The sequence below is a fragment of the Tyto alba genome, unplaced genomic scaffold, assembly GCF_018691265.1.
Source record: "Tyto alba isolate M040663 unplaced genomic scaffold, T.alba_DEE_v4.0 Super-Scaffold_22, whole genome shotgun sequence".
NCBI lineage: Eukaryota > Metazoa > Chordata > Aves > Strigiformes > Tytonidae > Tyto > Tyto alba.
Genome location: NW_024881296.1, coordinates 20817755 through 20836395, shown reverse-complemented (window position 1 = coordinate 20836395; position 18641 = coordinate 20817755). Strand labels below are relative to the sequence as shown.

Below are 18641 nucleotides of genomic sequence, written 5' to 3'. Positions count from 1 at the left end.
CTGAACCAAATTTAAAGGTACATAGCAATAAACAGCTTCTATGCCACTGTAACCCTTCAGGCACTTGCATTGGTATTATCAGAAAAGGCATATTCTTAACACTTAAATTAAAAATAAATAAAATCAAGAAGTATTTCAGAAAAAAAAAAAATAAAACAAAAAAACAACTTGTAAGAAAATCTGGAGAAAAGACCTCCACAATACTCGTGACTGAAGAAGGCCCAAAGATAATCTATTCTTCCTGAGCTAGCAGAGAAAACTGAGTACAATACTACACAGAAGAGATGCAAAGACTTCAGAATTCTAGTCCTTTATACACTACACCACCTTCACTAGCAGCAAAGAATAACCACTGCCATTCCAGGAACCCTTCTTATAAATAGTGTTATTGAACATACATTGCTGCTATGAAAAAAATCAATTGCTACTATAATCAAATTATGTGGAAATGCAGAAAAACTGTACACATTTCTCTGGAAAAAGGAAGGCTTCAGAAGAATACTTTACTTTTCTAGAGGATGAACTCCAAATTTGAATTTAAGTCCTCCATATTTGCCAGAGGAGGAAACCAACCACAAAGCAAGACTTCCAAAGCCTTACAAGAGGCAGGAAACACCCCCACACACACCTCCCTGCCCCCGAGTACCACACTAAGGGAATACTGGCAATATTCAAGGACAAAATATTAATTTGCATCACAAATACAAAAAATCTGAATAGCAAGCACACTTCACAAGCTTTGAACTAAACAGTAACTCATTGAAGTTGTCCTAAGAGTAGTTTGTACATGGTGGCTATATAGTAATCCAAGAAACACTGAAATGAAGTTTCAGTAAGCAGCAGTAATGCAAACTGCTTTATTTGTACATTTTATGGACATTTTGACAGCTTAAACTCTAAGTATTCATGTACACAAGCTATATTCCAGAATATCAAAGGGAAAACAAAACAAAACAAAACAAAAACAAAAAAACCCCAAACAAACCAAAATCTATGCTTAAGAGTTATAAAGTTGAAAAGTTGTTTTCAGAACTCAATAAACATCTATGCACTTCATTAACGCAGATAATACATTCACAAGCATTTTCTGCCAGGAAGCAAAACAGGACTGCTGCTTTGTTCATTCACATACTAATGCCTAGCATGGTTTAAGCTGACAGCTGTGTTATGTCTATGTTACTGGCCATTCAATTCAGCAAATTGAAAGGTTTACTACCTCTAGAAAGGCCTTTAGAGTTTGCTGTGCTGGCAAACACAAATATGTCCCCATCACAGACAGATGACAGACTTCTAGTAACATGTCTGAGAAAATTTTCTGAATGCTACTCAACTACATTTATACTTTAGGGAAGAAGGGGTTACCTTCTCTATTTTCTGCTATTTGGGGCCGAGGGGAAGTGCTCACAAGATTATCTATATTTCCCACAAAGGATTTTACAAAGATTTTTCTTCATTTGTGACATTTCAGGAAAATAAATGAACACCCAATTACCACTAACTTATAGGACAAAGCATTTATTCTTAAGTAGTATTTTACGCTTTACCCTAATTACTGGCAACCTAGTTATAAAAAGTTCATTAGAGAGGAAGTTTAAATTTAGAAAATACTGTGTTCAAAAAAAACAAATAAGAAACTTCAACACGCCAAAGACTTCAACAGACCAAAGACAAAACATATCCGAAAGAGACAAAGTGCAACCCATGCAATATTTTTCTTCTGCTTTTAAATTAACTCAGACTTAGCATAACCTCCTTTTGGTGATGTAGTAATGCAGACTGAGTCACTTTTCATGGTATGGAGGAGCAGAAAGCAGTGACAGCAGCAAAGGCAGGCCTTGCAGTCTATCTGCTTAAAATTCACACCCTTTCACCTTGCATGTGTGTGGAAGAAGTAAGTGGAACAGAAAATCACTTCCACCTGGACCACTGCTTCTCTTTATCTGTTAAAGGCACATATATCACTCCCATCAGAGGCTTCATTTTGACACTGCCATCTTCTAGTTTGTCATACTGTTCGAGCATCTGGTTCCCCCCTGCAGGGCCAACTGGTAATATCAATCTTCCACCAGGCTTTAACTGATCTATAAGCTAGAACACAACACAGAAATTAGAGTGTAACCAGCCACTTCAGAGAAGCTGGATTCAAAGTTTGTTACATTAGATTAATAGCTTTGTCACAATTTATCTATCTACTATTATGCAATAGATAACTACTTCAATTAGGAAAAAAAAATACACTGAAAATTAGAGTATTACAACAACATGGTACAACTGATATTACAGAAACATTCACAATAATTTAATGTATTTCCCACAGAAGGTAAAATAGTAATTGGATTAACTGCGCTGGTTGTAGTTTTAGTTTCTACATAAGAGGGGGGAAAACATGTAAGTCACAAATTATATTTACAGGAGATTCAATCTCTCTAAACTGCCAGTTTTAACCATTTGATATTTATTGTGCATCAGTACAGGCTCGTTGTCTAATATTTTTCAGTTAAGTGATCTCCCCTTAAACCCTCAGAATAAAAAAACCTCACAAATCTCAAATCTTAAATTTAGCTTCCTCAAATAATTTTAAGTTGTCTACAATACACTCACCACCCAACAGCTCTCTTCCATTCTGTGAATGGAACAGCATCTTATGAAACTAGTCTAAAATACACGAATATGAGTAACATAAGTGACAAGTAACAGAGAAATCCTTGGATTTCTTTTGCTTTCATAATTAAAGAAGGAGACTAATCAAAGTAGTCTCAAGCAAAATTCAGTACCTCCCAGACACCATGAAAAAAATCTTAATCCCTGTTACTAACAAAAGTTATAATTAAAAACGGTTTCATTCACTAGTAAGTTTTAAATTACCTTTTAAATTGTCAGCTGTCAACACTTTGCTGGGAAGACTCCTGGCACACACCCCACCCCCCCAAATAAAATAATAAAAATAAAGCAACAGCCAATGTCTGGAAATGTGTCTCTATAGCACCTCAAACCTCCAGTCCTTCACTATCCTTCATTAAAATACAGATTTAAAAAAACTTAACTGGTATCTAGCATATCAAAGTCATGCTATATATTCCCATTCACCTGATGAAAAGGAGAGGGAAAAAACCAGTTGTATCTGCAAGAATGGGCGCCATGTATGCACACTCTAAAGCCCCTAGTTACTCTTCAGCTTCTCTAGTAAGAACTGCCCTGTAACCACTCTGAAAGCTACAAGCACATGGCACTGTTGGTATTTCTGGCTGAGCACATTACTTTTCCAACAGGCTCTTGGAACCTGGGAAACAAATACTTCAGTTTTCTAATTCAGTGGCTGATAAAACCAAATTAATTTATCAAATAACATGCTCCAGTTCATTGTTGTAAGAGAGGGTTGTGCAAAAGTAATTTAAAAATATGTTTAATTAGAGGAGACAGGAGAGTTATTAGAACATACAGCTTTTGCAAATCAACAGGAAGCCCAATTATAAGAAACAAAAACCCCACACCATACAGTAATACCACACCACCCACTGATACTCCCAGCAGTGCAAGTCTACCAAGTATTTTACACGTATATGTATGTAAAATGGTCTTTACAGCAAAGAAGGGATTACTAAATCACACATATAAAACATAAAGGCTTACTGCTTGGGGCACAACTGGTGCTGCAGCTCCTACATGAATCGCATCATAGGGAGCTTCTTCTGCATATCCCATTCTTCCATCTCCCACTGCAAGAAAACACTTTTTTTTTTTAACGTTTTCAAAAGGAGTGGAGGAAACAGCTAATCTGCCATATCTATAGGTAGATAAAAAGCTATGCTCAGATTTCAACTACAATTCTGCTGAGCAGCAATAACATGATGAAGTTAGTTTAAAAATATTAACACAATTGTAAAATAGATACAACAAAACACCCTCATACATACACACACTTATAAAAGATACAAAATGCTACTGAAGCATCTGAAATTAGAAAGCATGGATTTAGAACAAAAGTTTTTTGGAGACACACATTCTACCCAGAAAAGATACTTAAGTATTTATGTACCCTATAATTCCAAAGCAGGTGATTTTCCCCCTCATTTACCCTCTTAGTACATACGCCTTGCCTTGCCTTCACACACACCATTCCTAAATAGAATGTAAATCATAAGTCTAAAGCATTAAATCTCAGAAGCACATATCAGAAGACTCCAAAGGTGAGGAAAAGACAAAGCAAGTATTCACATGGACTATACACCTGTAACTGTACTACCAGCTGGAATGAAACTCCACACCCACATTCATATATTATTGCAGTACCACACTAGCTCCTGCGCACACCCCTCTGGCAGCAGATAGGTCTCACTATTTTTCCAGGAGACAACTGCTGGACTAACACGGATAGCCAGGTCAGACCTGTGGTTAAAGCCCCAGGCGGCTGCTTGGAAGATGTTAGGAATAATTAAGTTATTCAGATGGCTACCAACACGGGTTCAGCTTTGGTGGAGAACTTGTAGAGAATCAGCTTATCACAGATGTCTCATAACATTCCAGTTACACAGGATGAAAGGGGAACAGATTGGGTTTTTTAAGACACTGAAATGTTCCAAACTAAACTAGACCCTGAGTTAAGGTATGAAAGAAGATGATGTGAACATGATATCCACAGTATTTGCAGGAAACCAACTGGAAATTCAGAGCAAGTTAGGCAGGCTCTCTCTGGAGCTATTTAGGAACAGAAGTAGTAAGTGAGTCTAAAACATCCATAAATTCATACTTAGTGAGTGCAGAAGTCCCAGTAATCAGTCAAGAAAAAGGATGGAAGCTAACAAACATAGGCCTTTGCTCAGCACAAGTAGTTGTTTGGGGGTTCCTGTCTTCAGACAGAGCTTTGACTTCTGTGCAATCACTATTATCACAGGTTAATGAAAAGGCTGAATGAGTCAAAAGAAGCTCTATGCCCATGCCAGAGGCTGAAAATTTGACAACTTTTTGCTTTCCAACAACTCACAAGGCAGGAAAAATACATGGTGGCCATAGCAGGTTTCATTTTGACCTCAGTGATAGGGAAGGACACCTGGACAGCAACAGCACCTTTAAGTATCCAAGATTGTGCAGGAAAATCTGGACAGATCCTTGAAACAATTAAAATTAGGGAGTTTGCCATCTTTCATATTAGGTCATGAAACAAGACCCTGCAAGGACCTTCTACACTCAAAGCTTAAGGACTATAAGAAGAAGCACATTTTCTCAGTAGTTGAGAAATCCTTTAAAGGTCAGTAACTTATTTCCTCATATCATCAATTCTGACCAGCACAAGCTCCAACCAAGGGCCAGAGGCAGAAGCTGCCAAGCAAGAACTACCAATGCTTAAGCCAAGAACTACCAAGAACTTATGCCTATCGATCACAAATTCCCCTAAACTTTTTTTATTACTGTTGCCAGTAATGAAATGTTCAGTGTTTTCATGGCTTAACCTCTCTGACTCTGCCAAAGTGGGTTCTACTGGAACAACCACCTCAACGCAGTCAAATAAATAATTTATATTTGCTTATATCTTAGTAGCACAGTATACCTTCCTCTAAGGGGTAAGTAGTGCTATATTACTGTATCAAACCACTGTTCCATCAGAGAATGCAATGGAAAAAGACTTCTTTAGCTCAAACATACAGATACTGCTTTGAACAATATAAGTTACACAGGGAGACAGACATCTTTCCCTGACATGGGGCAGTAGGCATCAGTAGCACTGAAATCCAGTACTACTGGCAAAAGAAGAAGAGATTGCGGAGTTGAAGAAATAGCTGTGAAAAACTGACAAGTTGTCTTCTGAAAAAGAAGATGTATATTCTGAGACTTAAATGCACCTTATGGACTGTCCAGAGAAGTCTGAATGGGACTTCTGCACATCTTACCTCTTCACAGACAGTGGTAAGAAGGACCCAAAACTTCTAAACCCTTTGCTCTTAGAGTCAATAGTCCAAGCCAAGGCTACCATTTTCTGAATCAATACACACCCACCAAAAAAAAAAAATCATGCTCCTTTATACTCATCAACCATAGCACGGGTCTTCCCTTTTAACATCCACAAAAACTCTCCTGGCTACAGTAGACAGGTATATATGCACTCACAATGGGAATACACTTTTAGATATCCAGAAGATTGAAAGAAAAGTTAAATTGGCATTCATATATCCAGTGTGATTCAAATCATTATATTATTTAATGTCCAAGGAGAAGCAGCAGCCTGAATTTTGAGCTTGTGTTTACATCCTTAATACCATCACCTATCCTACTTGGATCTCTAGTTACATGCAGCCTGTTAATGAAATAATCATGGTGGTGGTGGCAGGTGGTGATGAGGGGCGAGGAAAGTAGCTTCAGAACTTTCTGAAACAAAAGGGTTTTGCAGCTGGTTTTTGAACCTAGACCTGATCTGCTGATGATGGTAGTCAAGCCTTCAGTGTCTCTATGCAGACCTGTTTCACACAGTTTTAGTATGAGCACAGAAACAGAAGAAAACTACTTCAATGTGGTCAGAATACCCTCATCCCCTCTGGCTGCGTCTGCATCAGCAAATAGTGCAGTACAATAGAAGCGGGTCCATACAGCGAAATGGCTTTTGCAGAGAACCTGATGTCCATGCAACATATGCATTTCAGAATGATAGCTATGGTCTAGTTCTAGTCTTATGGGCTTAATATCCATTAACACATCAAACATATCTGGTTGTTTCTCTGAACACAATATCCAGTCTGGTTTCATCCAAAGGGAATCAAAGTTTGTGCTCTCCAGGAGTAAGTCTCATGTGAGCCACAGTGTGGTAAGTGGAAGCAGTTGACAGATTCACCTCAAAGGCACCCTCCTGATTTTAAGAAAAAACAAACCACACCAAAAAAAGGCAAAAAACCCCCGCAAACAAACATACTCTAAGTATACCTATTCCCAAGTTCTCAGTGCAGTTCTATTACTGACACACTCCAAAATAATGTTAATGATTCTGAAATGCAGTTATGGCATATCTAAGGTATGACAAAGCAATGGAGAATGTCTGAAGCATACTTGTGAAAAGCCAGCAACTGACTTACCTAGTCTTAATTCACACAGCTCCCATCATCAATCAACCCAGGGTTTACAAGGTTTTTTGTTTGTGTATTAGGGAGAAGAGCATTTGGGGTCTGTTGTTTTGTTTTAAAAAAAAAATGTCTGGATTCTAGCTCCACAAAGAGCTCCTAGGAATCGATCACAGTTGAAACATCCTTCTTTTCCACCTAATTCACAGACAGACAAGTAGCACTTTTGTACTTTTTAAAAATGTACCTCACAACAAAACTATTCAGAAGTCGCTTAGTCATTCTGCTTTACAGTCAAACATAATATAGAAGATGATGATTAGTTAGAATTCTAGACCCCCAAGAGCATCAGTGTTTGTTTCAGGTATAAACAGAAGCAGAAATCCAAAATGCTCCCCATTTCCCCTCTACAGCCCCAACAATCTTAACTTCTTTTCCAAGACAGTTTAAGGTGTAAGTGTTCTCAGTGAGGAACACTGCATTTTATACATGTGTACAAGTACAGGTATCGATTGGCTTATTTAAAAAAGTTTTAGAAAAATCCCTCATTTACAAAAAAAGACCAAGAATCAAAATGGTAATTAAGGTAAGTGCCAAACATCACATAATAATCATTCTTCCAAGCGTTCTTGTAAAAAGAAGAAAAGAAAAAAGTATATTTTTCGTTTTAGTCAAAAAAGTATTATTTAAAATAATTCACTGTCCTTGTATAATTTTTCCATTATTTCCTCTTAGTAACTCATTGAATTAGTTTGGTGTCAATCACTTCTCTAACATACAAATACTGTTAGTTTTAAAAATAAGTAAAATAAATTTCAGTGACTCATACTGCCAAACTAGTAGTTTTTCCACTTGATTCTGAGTGCAGCTTTCTCAATTACTATATCAGAAGTATTAAGACTTTGTTAAAATGCTCAAATTTAGATGACAGTACATTTATTCATGAAAAGTTGTGAATTCAAACCCAATTTTAAATAGAAAATTTAACATGACAGACCTTCAGCATGTAAAGTACTTACACTGGAAAACACTCCCCTGTTAAGCTTCTCTAACAGAATGATTACATATTCTTTAAGATTACCAGAAGTCATAGTCTCAAAACTGCGTGAAGATGATATCTTTCAAAAGGGCTAAAGACGACTTGGATTTTTTAATTTTCATTTCGCTCTTTCTTTGGTTTAACTTCTTAAATTAAAATTTTTAATCACATCCAATTTCAGTCGTTTTCAACCAGCTGCTAGAAAGAATATCAGTTTAATTAGTAAGTATATCAGTCTGATGCTCACCAATCAGTTTCACTCTTCCTGAAGACAGCAATGTGGGATCATCTTTTTTGACATTATTTATTGAGTCATCTACTAGTTCTTTGATATGATCAATTCCTACAACTTGTCCTTTGGGACCAACCTGGAATGAAAATACACAGTTGAATAATTTCTGCTGGTTTTGATTTATTTATAGAATGAGTATTTCTATCTCCTGAGCCTATTTCTCTAAAATAAAACCAAAAACAGTAAAGTGGCAGTACATTTTTCCAATGTTATTAAAACTACTGCTTGGAATGACACATCATGACTGCTAGAAGCAACTGGTAATTAAAGTTTGTCAGTACAGTCTTATAAATGCTTGTTACAGTCATCTGTTTGATATGTGATTCAGTTAAGTTATACTATTAATGGAGATTTCTTCTCTGAATTTTTAGAAGTTAAATCTGATCATGAGTGTTCGCATTACCTGCAACAGAAAGTAACAACTTCAAGGATAAAGACTAGAACTAATCTTCTTTCACATTGAATAAACTTACTTAAAGATTAATGTTTTTCTAGAGAAGATCTTACTTCAAGGAAAATAGCAACTAATGCATTTTATTCTAAACTATGTCAAGAGCCCTATTCTTTCTGAAGCAAATGCAGCAATTAACAGTCAAGGCCAAGGACTACGTTCCACCTACCCTTGCATTCATGAATCTACTTTCAGATTTACAGCTCTCTTCCACAGGAAGAGTAGAACTTTTGAGAGCTCATAGCTCACAAAAGGTCACGAAAGATCTGTGTATTCTGAGGGCAAAAAAGGCCTACAACAAGAATTTCTCCATTACAAATATTTCTTCAAGAATTGTGTCTTTATTCCAGAAAAGTTATTGCAATCTTAGAGAGAGGAGAAAAAGAATCCAGATCTTAAAATCTGCCCATTTTGAACAGCATCCAGCTCTAAGAACACAATGGCAGAGTATATCCTAGCAGCCCAAGGTGTCATAGAACTTTGTCTTTGGACACATTTGAATACATTGGTTATGTTTCTGTATCTTACATTTTCATATTGCTAAGACATGGAAAGTTCATAACTGTTTATCAATATCATGGGGATTTTTTTTCTATTATGGACAAGTCCTATGCTAAAAACATCAAAAGAGCAGTATTATCTCTTCTTCTTCAAGTGGAAGACCACCAGCCTAGTCTCTGAAACAGAGCAAGACACATGGCAAGTTTTCACTATGACAACCACAGGTTGCTATTTGTAGGAATGACTGCCAGTCAGATATATCAGAAGCTCAGAAAAGATCCAGTATAGTCCAAAGGGTAATGTCACAGAAATTTAAATTTAGAGAAATGTTCTTAGCATGAAATAGCCTGATATAAAGTAAGCTCCTCCTGCTGCATGTCACAGTCCATTATGTTATTTCTGAGTCCTCATTAATTACCTCTATTACCCTGGAACTTCAAAGTGTGTGCAATCGAAACAGTAGCAAAATGGCACCATTTTGGGGATCTCCATGGTCTGTTTGGAATAAAAATATACCTCACTTTCTATAATTCCAGTACTTACAGGATGTAAACTACAATTAATTTAATTTGCCAGCAACCTTTAAAAGCGAATAATTTAACTTTGTATGCTATGTAGTTTATCACAGCCGTTTAACATGAAAACCCAAACAAAAAATCTTAAAGACCCTTTACTAGTCTAAATAAACATAAAGTGTTCCCAGAAGTACAACAAATGAGATTATCACCATTGGAGTAAAGTTGTCATGACAGCAATGTGCACTCAGGTACTTGTGCCACAAATGTCAGCTATTCATTCTAGATCTCAAGTAGACTGTGAAGTAACATCCACGTGATCCAGAAAGCACATCCCAATTTAATTTTTATAGCAAAACACTTCACCATCATTCCCCACAATATACTAATTTCAAGCTTTTCTTCTGTTAGAAAGAACTTGACAGAGAAAAGAGCAGTACATACTGCCTTATCTACATTCATTCAGGTGGATGAAGCAAGATCCATAGTGCACAGCAGCAATGCTATCAAACAGAACAAAAGCATTTATCCAGTGTTTCACAAGACACATGTCTGTAAGGCATTCCACAGTGTACCACCAAGGAGGATTCAGAAGAGGAACATGACATTCATATGGCAAGAGAGTCTGATTAACCTCAGCAAAATTGGAAAGAGATTTCCTTTTTGTGGTAATCCTGACTTCTCTGCAGATGTTTTCAGCTTTTCTTATATAGCTGTTTTTTTAAAAAAAAAAAAACAGAAACAAAAAACAAACAAAACCCGAACCCTGCACAACCACAACTTATCATCTCTTACTGAAAATGGCTATTCCTCTATGCGTTTGTAACCTTTTAGTGAGAAATATATGTAATTTCAACAAAAGTTTTAACATTCGTAGGATTAGAGTTCCCAGGCATGCTACTAGCACTTGATTATTGACTACAAAGCTAGACCAAAAATAACAGGTAGAAAGTTGAATAAGTAACATTCAAGATTTGCTCTAAACTTCAATTTGGTTAACTTATTTCAACTACCTTTTTTGGGGGGTTTGTTTGTTGGTTTTTTTTTTGTTGGTGGTGGTTTTTTTTTTTAAATTTTGCAGCACTTAAAAAACCTAAATACTTTCACTAGTGCACTGCCCAGTCCTAAACATTCTTATCTAATTTTTAACACAGGAAACCAGAAGTGATCACAGACTCAACAGATCAGTGCTTGAAAACAGAAAACTAAGTAGCAAAAACACCCCTATGAGATTTTATCATATGCATCACTATATTCCAGATTAAGTTCTCAGAAAGACAAAAAAAAACACCCAACATCTAGTTAGCAGTTTAATGAAGGTCTCTGCTAGTTACAAGGCAATGATTAAGACCTGGAACGGAGAAGGAAGAACTGACTATATTCCACTACATAAATTAGTTTAACAGTACTGTAGCTATAGCTGTCATGAAACAAATATCACCTTTTTTCCCAATGCAAAACAGGGTGGCACCACAGAGAACTCCTTATGTACAGGTTGAACAACCCAGAGATTAAGTTACTTGGAGAAGATGTAAAAAGAATATAAAGTTAAAAAAGATTAAATGAATACCTATAATGATGTGTATAGAATACAATAATAAGAAAAAAAAAGTTAAATTCAAAGACAATTTATATACTTACAATGCATTTTCCTGTGGAAACAGGATTTTTTTAGGTCTCACTAAATTCTCATTGTAGCAGGAACACATGACAATTGATAACAGTGAGAACATTCATAGCTACATAAGATAACATAAAAATTGGGATGGACAAGACAAACACTGCCTTCCTTCAAACTATATAACAACCACTCGAATGTAATCAAGAAAAAAGCCTTCCCATCTAGGCAATTTCTTCACCATCTCATGATTTACTGGACCCTTTAACTCAACCATCTAGTATCAGCTAGGGTGAGAAATCAGTACTAATCACACCCAGGAGAGTAAATTTTTTTTGTATAATATACATCATTCCACTATATGAAGGAAACTTTTTTCCCCCCTTTAATATAGAGTTATGCTGCAGTTCAAACAGTTCTGATGGTCAAGTGATTAAACTAAGTATCTCACCATTCGTGAAAAGCATGCTGTAAGGATTCCACTTCCAGACCCTACATCAAGTGCTTTGGCTCCTTCATGTAACTGATCGGACAGAAGTTCAAGAGCGTATGCGTGCTAAGAGAATCAGACAGACAGAAAATTTCAAAATGTTAAGTGGCTATTTTACCCAATATGTGTTAATTTCTTCAGTGATTTTGGCCAATGCACTGAGAATTTGTGTGAGAAATTGCAGATTAATTTCTTTTACAAAAAAAAAGGGGGGGGGGGAAGTTAACTACATGATACAATCATTGTTATTTCATTGACTTCAACAAATTGTGTGTGTATATATATATATATATATATATATATATTGGTTTTAGTATATATAAACTCATCTGACCATTCAAGCTTCTAGCACGCACTCTGTTTATATATAGCTATCAGGAGTGACGCAGTAAATCAATTTAATCCTCTTCAGGTCTGGTAGCTCTTCCTGTTCTGGCAGTATATGGCCCATAAACAATTTAGCTTATCATTATGCTATATACACTGGAATAAGTTGGGACAGAAGCTATCTAGGAAGAAAGCAGCTCTGCAACATCAAGGAAAATGACTATTAAAACTATCTCTTGTATTACCTTCACACTTTCTGAATCGGAGTAGGAAAAAGAAGTTGCCTTTTTTTAAAAGGCAGAGAGCCAGAATTATATATGAAATGCAGTAGTCTAGACATACTTCATGAGTTTTGCTTTCCTACATGGTGAATCAGTGCCCAAACTAGGCTTAGATTACACAGTAAAAAAAAAAAAAATTCTTTAATATTTCCGATATAGCCATTACCACACTCTTATGGCTTAAACCATCACAACCGGAAAACAAAGAGAACATTTATTGTTAACATTTGCTTAGAGGATACATTTCCTTTTTCCTCTAACACTTGCTATACTACTAGTGCTAAGCATAGGATAAATTCGAAGATAATGACTGAGGTGAGTTAAAATTTTGAAAACATAGTTAGTATTTTCTCCCTTAGCCACAGTAGTTCTTCCTCGCTTTCCTTGAATAGTTACTATTTCTATATGAAATTCCTGGGGTTTTTTATATTGATAACTAAGTAAATTCTAACCTAAGTAGTTTTTAATCAAGAGGAACAGACTTTAACTATGTTTTCACACTTTCTAAACATTGTAAAGACAAACGATATGCTTCTACTAATCTTTCATCTCAAAGAAACACGGAAAAATTATGTCTGTGCTAGATTTATGTACTGAAGCGCTTAGTTGTGAATGCCCTGGTCTCACACCACTTGGCAAAAAACCTGCATCTCAGTACAATGCTGAGGTTTTTTTCCAGTCCAATGAATTAAAGGCATTACTGCAATACCATACCATAGAAATCACTGTTATCCACTCCTGAATTCTTACGTTTTTATAAACTACAGAGTCAGAGTAATTTAGGTTGGAAATTATTTCTGGAAATCTTGTGGTCCAACCCTCTGAAAGAGGGGTAATTTAAATTAGGCTTCTTAGAGCCCTGTCTAGTCAGCTTCCTTGTATCTCAAAATAACAGAATTTCCAATCTGCAAAACCTGTTCCAGTGCTTAACTACCTTCAGTGGAATTTTTTTTTCCCACCCTAGAAACTAATCAGAATTTCCCACATTGCATTTTGTCCACTACCCCTCATCCTATCACTGTATGTCTCCAAGAAGAGTCTAGCTCAGTCTTCTCAGTGCCCACCCGCTAGACAGTTCACAACAGCATCTCTGCAATCAACTGTTCATTAAATTTGCTAGAATAAATATTTCATTTCAGAATCATTTGGATGCTTACAAAATCACCTATCCTAATCACCCAAGTTTAAAGCTTACCATATGTGGAGCACTGATTGTTGCTTGGAAACCTGAAAAACAAAAGAATGGAAGAAAATCTTGGTTGTTGTTCAGACAACCACCTTACAATCTTTATCTTGACTGTAAAATGCAATACCTTAATTATCACCCTCATTCACGGCACTATACATATACCCCAAAAGGTACTCCACTTCAGAAGTGAGTTAAGATACATCATCTGCAAGCTATTTTATGTCAACTCTGGGCAGGAAAAAAAAAAGAGGGTCCTATCCTTGATCTGTTACAATCTCCTTTCTGTCACTATATTGCCTTAGCTTGATCAAGTATGTTGAATTTAGAAGAGTAATGTCTCGCAGAATAACATAATGCCTTTTTCACTTGGTACCTACATAAAAACTTGAATTTGTTAGTTTGAGTTTGATGTGGTGGGGACCATAGAACTCAGAGACAATAACCTCATCTGTTTTGCAAAGAGCACACACCTATGAGAAAGCATGAAGGAACACTCACCTATATTTGTTTCTGTGATGTATGTATGTATCAAAAGATTTTTGAATTTTCCTATACAATTAATAAAATTCTAATATAGTTCATAATTTTTTCCACCCACGATTAAAGAAAAAAGTCAATAATTTTTCTATACAAATACTAAAATTCCATTACAATTAATAGTTCTCACCAGAAAAAATAAGAAGTGGAAAAAAGAAAAATAAAAAATAATACATTCACATAATTAATTCTCCTGTCATGGAAAGATAAAACTGGGATCTGGATGGAAAACAACTGTCCTATCAGTAGATGTTCCCATTTAAAGCCTATTTTTATATTACAAAAGTCTCATGTAAAGGTTTAAGAAACTTTGCATTAATCTTAACTGAATCATTTCTGTAAAGAGAGAGGCTGTTCCTGATATAAATTGGATATGAATGATTTTAAGTCATTAAACATCAGCTGCACCACCACAAATTGCCGTGGTTTAAAAACTAAACACATATTTGCACATATTAATAATGAATAAAGAATATCTACTTGATGCATCTAAGTACACCAACTGCATTCCACAACAAATTAAAACTTAGTTAAAAGGTATTGAATAAACTGGTAAAGAACTAAACAAGCTTCCAAATTAAAAAAAAAAAAAAAAAAAAACAAAAAACAAAAAACAAAAACACATTCTTAACATATATATGACCAAGGCAGTCACAAGTTATGTAAATTAGAACAATCTCGATCATTTTTACAAGATTCTCTTACCTATAGACTGTGGAGAATCCATATAAGGGTTGTATTTTGCATAGTGGCAACGGTCTGTAGCCAGCATTACTTCAAATACCTTGTCTGATTTGATTATTCCATTTTCTACAAATAAATAAATATATAAATATTGAAATTGAAGGCATGTGAAATACATTAATATATTCCTAATATTGTGAGAAATCATGCTACCTTAGCCTCTCTAACACACTCTCATCATACTAGAATTTAAGCCATGGTCCATAGGTCAAGCCAGTGAACTTTGAACAAGACTTTCCCAGCTTTTCTGAAACTACCATAGAGACCATTTATAAAGATCTATTCCCTAGAAAAACTCAACTTCATGCAAACCTTTGATATTCCTGAAAACAGTAAGAAACTGATGTTATTCTACACACCAAACAAGATATACTGCCTATTTCTAAGAAGCTATGCAAGTGAGTAATGATTGAAAAATATACAAAAGCAGGTTAGAAATGTGAAGCTGCAGCATCCTTGCTCAGTATTTTATTTTCAAGACCTGTTCCTCTTTCCTGTTGGCAAAAGAAAAAACTACCACACCTGTGCCCAGGGCTGGGCTAACTTCTGCAGAGGCTTCCCTGACTGTTTACCTTTATCAGTCATGGGATTTTCTTTTGGTTTTTCTTACCTATCCACGTCCAAGATTTAATTATCCTATATAACATGGGCTTGAATTCAGAGAGCAAAATAACCCCGCAAATAATTTTGCTTTTTGATCTGAAGACAAAGTATCAAACAGAACTGCAGTAGGAATATACTACCAAATTATTAAGGAAAACAATAATTCTTTTACAAAAATATTCTTTTTGAGAATTATTTCTGTATCTGATAAGTCCCAGAAAAAGCACATACTCCCCTCACAGACCACACACATAACACCTATCCTGCCATTTAACTTCATTTAGATCTCTATACTATTGCTTCAGTTAGAGGAAGCTCCTCATTTCAATGCACATTTTAAAATTTGTGACAGCAGGTATGCGCAGCAGTGCATAAGTTTACTTACTAAGCAAAACTGTACCCCAAAAGAAAACAAACAAATCAACCCATTAACACACTGGCACTAACAATATATGATAGTATAAAAAAAAATATTCCCCAACTACTTGGAATTAGTTGTATGTCAGTTCTGTGAACAAAGCATAGAAACAAACAAACAAATATTTTACTGTTAGGTTCTCACTAGGTATCACCAAGAAATTAGTACCTTTAAAAATAAATGCGCTTTAAAAAAAAAAAAGGCGGGATAATAAGCAAAACTGATTAATACAGGAGTGAAGAGATAAAGGTTCTAGGGTGCAGAAGGGAAGTCAAAAAGCAGCAGCCTTGAGACTGTGTATTGTGCAAATAGATGCATAAATTCTAGAAGCTACAGGTAGCCATCTGCTCATTCCTTTTGTGTCATGGGGGAAAAAAAAAACAAAACAAAAACATGCTTTCCGCTTGAAAGAGCAACTGCAGGGCCCTATGGTAAGGCTGAGAGCCTCGTCTAGTTTTCAGGGGACCTTCTCCGTACTGCTGTGACTGCAGGCTTCTCCCAAACCTTTTCTTTCACACTACCCATAATCTGTTTGCCCTTCTTACAATCCTCCATGCCTGCCACCTCTCTCACCTATTCCTGTCATCTTTCTACTTAAGAGTATCAGTAAGTAAGCTCACCTCTCATCATTTACAAATTTTATTCCCTCTCCATGCTATTACTTATGTATTTCACCCATTCTTCCCCAACTTTTTTAACCAGAGTGTAAGAGCTCTATTGCAGAGACTGTCTGTGGATGTCTATGCAAAACAAAGCACAAAACTTTCAGCCAAAGTACATATAACTATCAAGTGTGATGCTCACACTGACTGTGAAATGACCAAAAAAAAAAATTGAAAACAGTAGCTACTAGTATTTTACAAATTCTGAGCATTCACAATGCTCTCATTCAGCGAGCACTCACAAGATTTGCTGACTGTCAGATTGTCTTTGAGTAGTGTCATCTTTTTCATCGGTAAATCAGGAGTTAAGCAAGTAACCCATACTCGGAGTCCCCAGCAGAACCACTGGGAGAAGCTGGATCTCATGTCTCAGGCATGTATTTCAATTATTGAATAATGCTCCCACTTCATAAAAAATACACCCTCTCAGCTATGAATGTGGAATTACAAGGCACCACATTACCCCGCCCATAGATGAAGTCTGTTTTTCAAATTTGCTTATTATACAATAGAGACAACAGCAAATTTTAGGTGGGAATTGAGAAAAGCAAGAAAAGCCCAAAACAGTAAAGTCAATATTAACTTTGTAGTATTTCTTTTTTCCTGTGTTGATAACAAAAATTTTTCTTAGTGTCATGGTTAACTGGAGAGACACAGCAACTGCAAGGTACTAAACTCCAACAAAAGTCCCTTCCTTCCAGCAACAATCAGTCCCAAGATGACCAACTGTCAGGATCGTAATTCTATCTGGAACAAATCTCTTCAGTTTCTGAATTAAGACCAGAAAACAACCCTAAAAAAGCCAATAATAAAAGTTTATATTGCAAAGAAGATATTCTACTTTCATGCCACCTCTAAGTGCCAAAAAAACAAGACAATCAACAGTAAATATTAATAAAATGGCAATGCAAAACATTTTCCAAATCTTAAAAGGAAGTTATATATTGCAGGAAAATAATTCCCAATTAAATATATACAGGTTGATTATCCTTTACAATGATGACATGAACAGAAGACTCCTTGAGGAGACTGATAGGTTTTCAGACTCTGATAATCAGTACTGCAAACAAATCAGATATTAAATTATAAAGAATTTACAAGCAAAGGCTAAAACACAAACACACCAGCTTACATCTTAAAATCAAAAGTAAACTCTATTTATTAGAGTCGTATCAGCACAACTCCTAAGCCTTCAAGGGCTGAAGCCACACAGTTATGCACTTAAGAGTGGAGCAGGGCCTGCAGAGTTCAAGAGTTACTCTGTGCAGACGCTGCAGCAATGACAACTTGACATAATTGGAGCATGTTTTGAAAACTCACTCTGGTCTACTTCTATTCCACAAATAATACCGTGAACACAGGAAAAGAACTCTCAGAGCAGTCCTTGGATTTGAACGTGGAAATATACCAATATACCACTGTTGAATGTAACCTGGAAAACCGGGCAGTTGGCTGTCAGAGAGCAAGGAAAAAAGAGCTAAAGTCTGAAAAGACACCATGGACTTGCAACAAGTAAACAACCTATCGTTTTATTTAGCAACAAATGCATTACTGAACTGCTTATCTTTCAAAGAACTGCCTACATCACTGATGGTATCCTGACTGTTGATCAAACAAGTTTCCAACCAAGCTATAAAATACTAGCAGTCAACATTCACACCAACACTAGCTTCCAGATCAAGAAAAAGGATGTCTCATTGCCACATGATAAAATCCAGCATGCAAGCTTACTATACAAACTATAAACAGCTACTCAAACACCCCCTCTTGCTGGCTTTACATAAACAAAATGCTCATGCAGTTCCCAAACCCATCTTCTGTGGGACTATTTCAGCATCCATACGGTTCAGTTTCTCCCCAGATTACTTTCTCCATAACCAATGCAGAGTACTTTGCTTATGAAGATGGCTTTTCAGCAAAACAGTGATATT

At 36.0% G+C, this 18641-nt stretch overlaps 1 protein-coding gene across 3 annotated transcripts in view; it reads right to left on the bottom strand.

Annotated features, from left to right (window-relative positions):
- The window catches only part of PCMT1 (protein-L-isoaspartate (D-aspartate) O-methyltransferase), a 35003-nt gene that overhangs the window by 8178 nt on the left and 8184 nt on the right, over positions 1–18641 (bottom strand). The window contains exons 1-7 of one of the 3 annotated variants that reach the window (XM_033011552.2): positions 16953–17171; positions 14989–15093; positions 13753–13784; positions 11911–12015; positions 8330–8450; positions 3631–3716; positions 1919–2088 (exon numbers count right to left, since the gene is read on the bottom strand). In XM_033011552.2, coding sequence (XP_032867443.1) covers positions 1919–2088; positions 3631–3716; positions 8330–8450; positions 11911–12015; positions 13753–13784; positions 14989–15055 — 581 coding nt within the window. In that variant the 5' untranslated portion in view covers positions 15056–15093; positions 16953–17171. Of the gene's footprint in view, positions 1–1871; positions 2089–3630; positions 3717–8329; positions 8451–11910; positions 12016–13752; positions 13785–14988; positions 15094–16952; positions 17172–18641 lie in introns of those variants that run through there. The other 2 variants (XM_042795861.1, XM_042795862.1) reach the window with 2 other exon arrangements.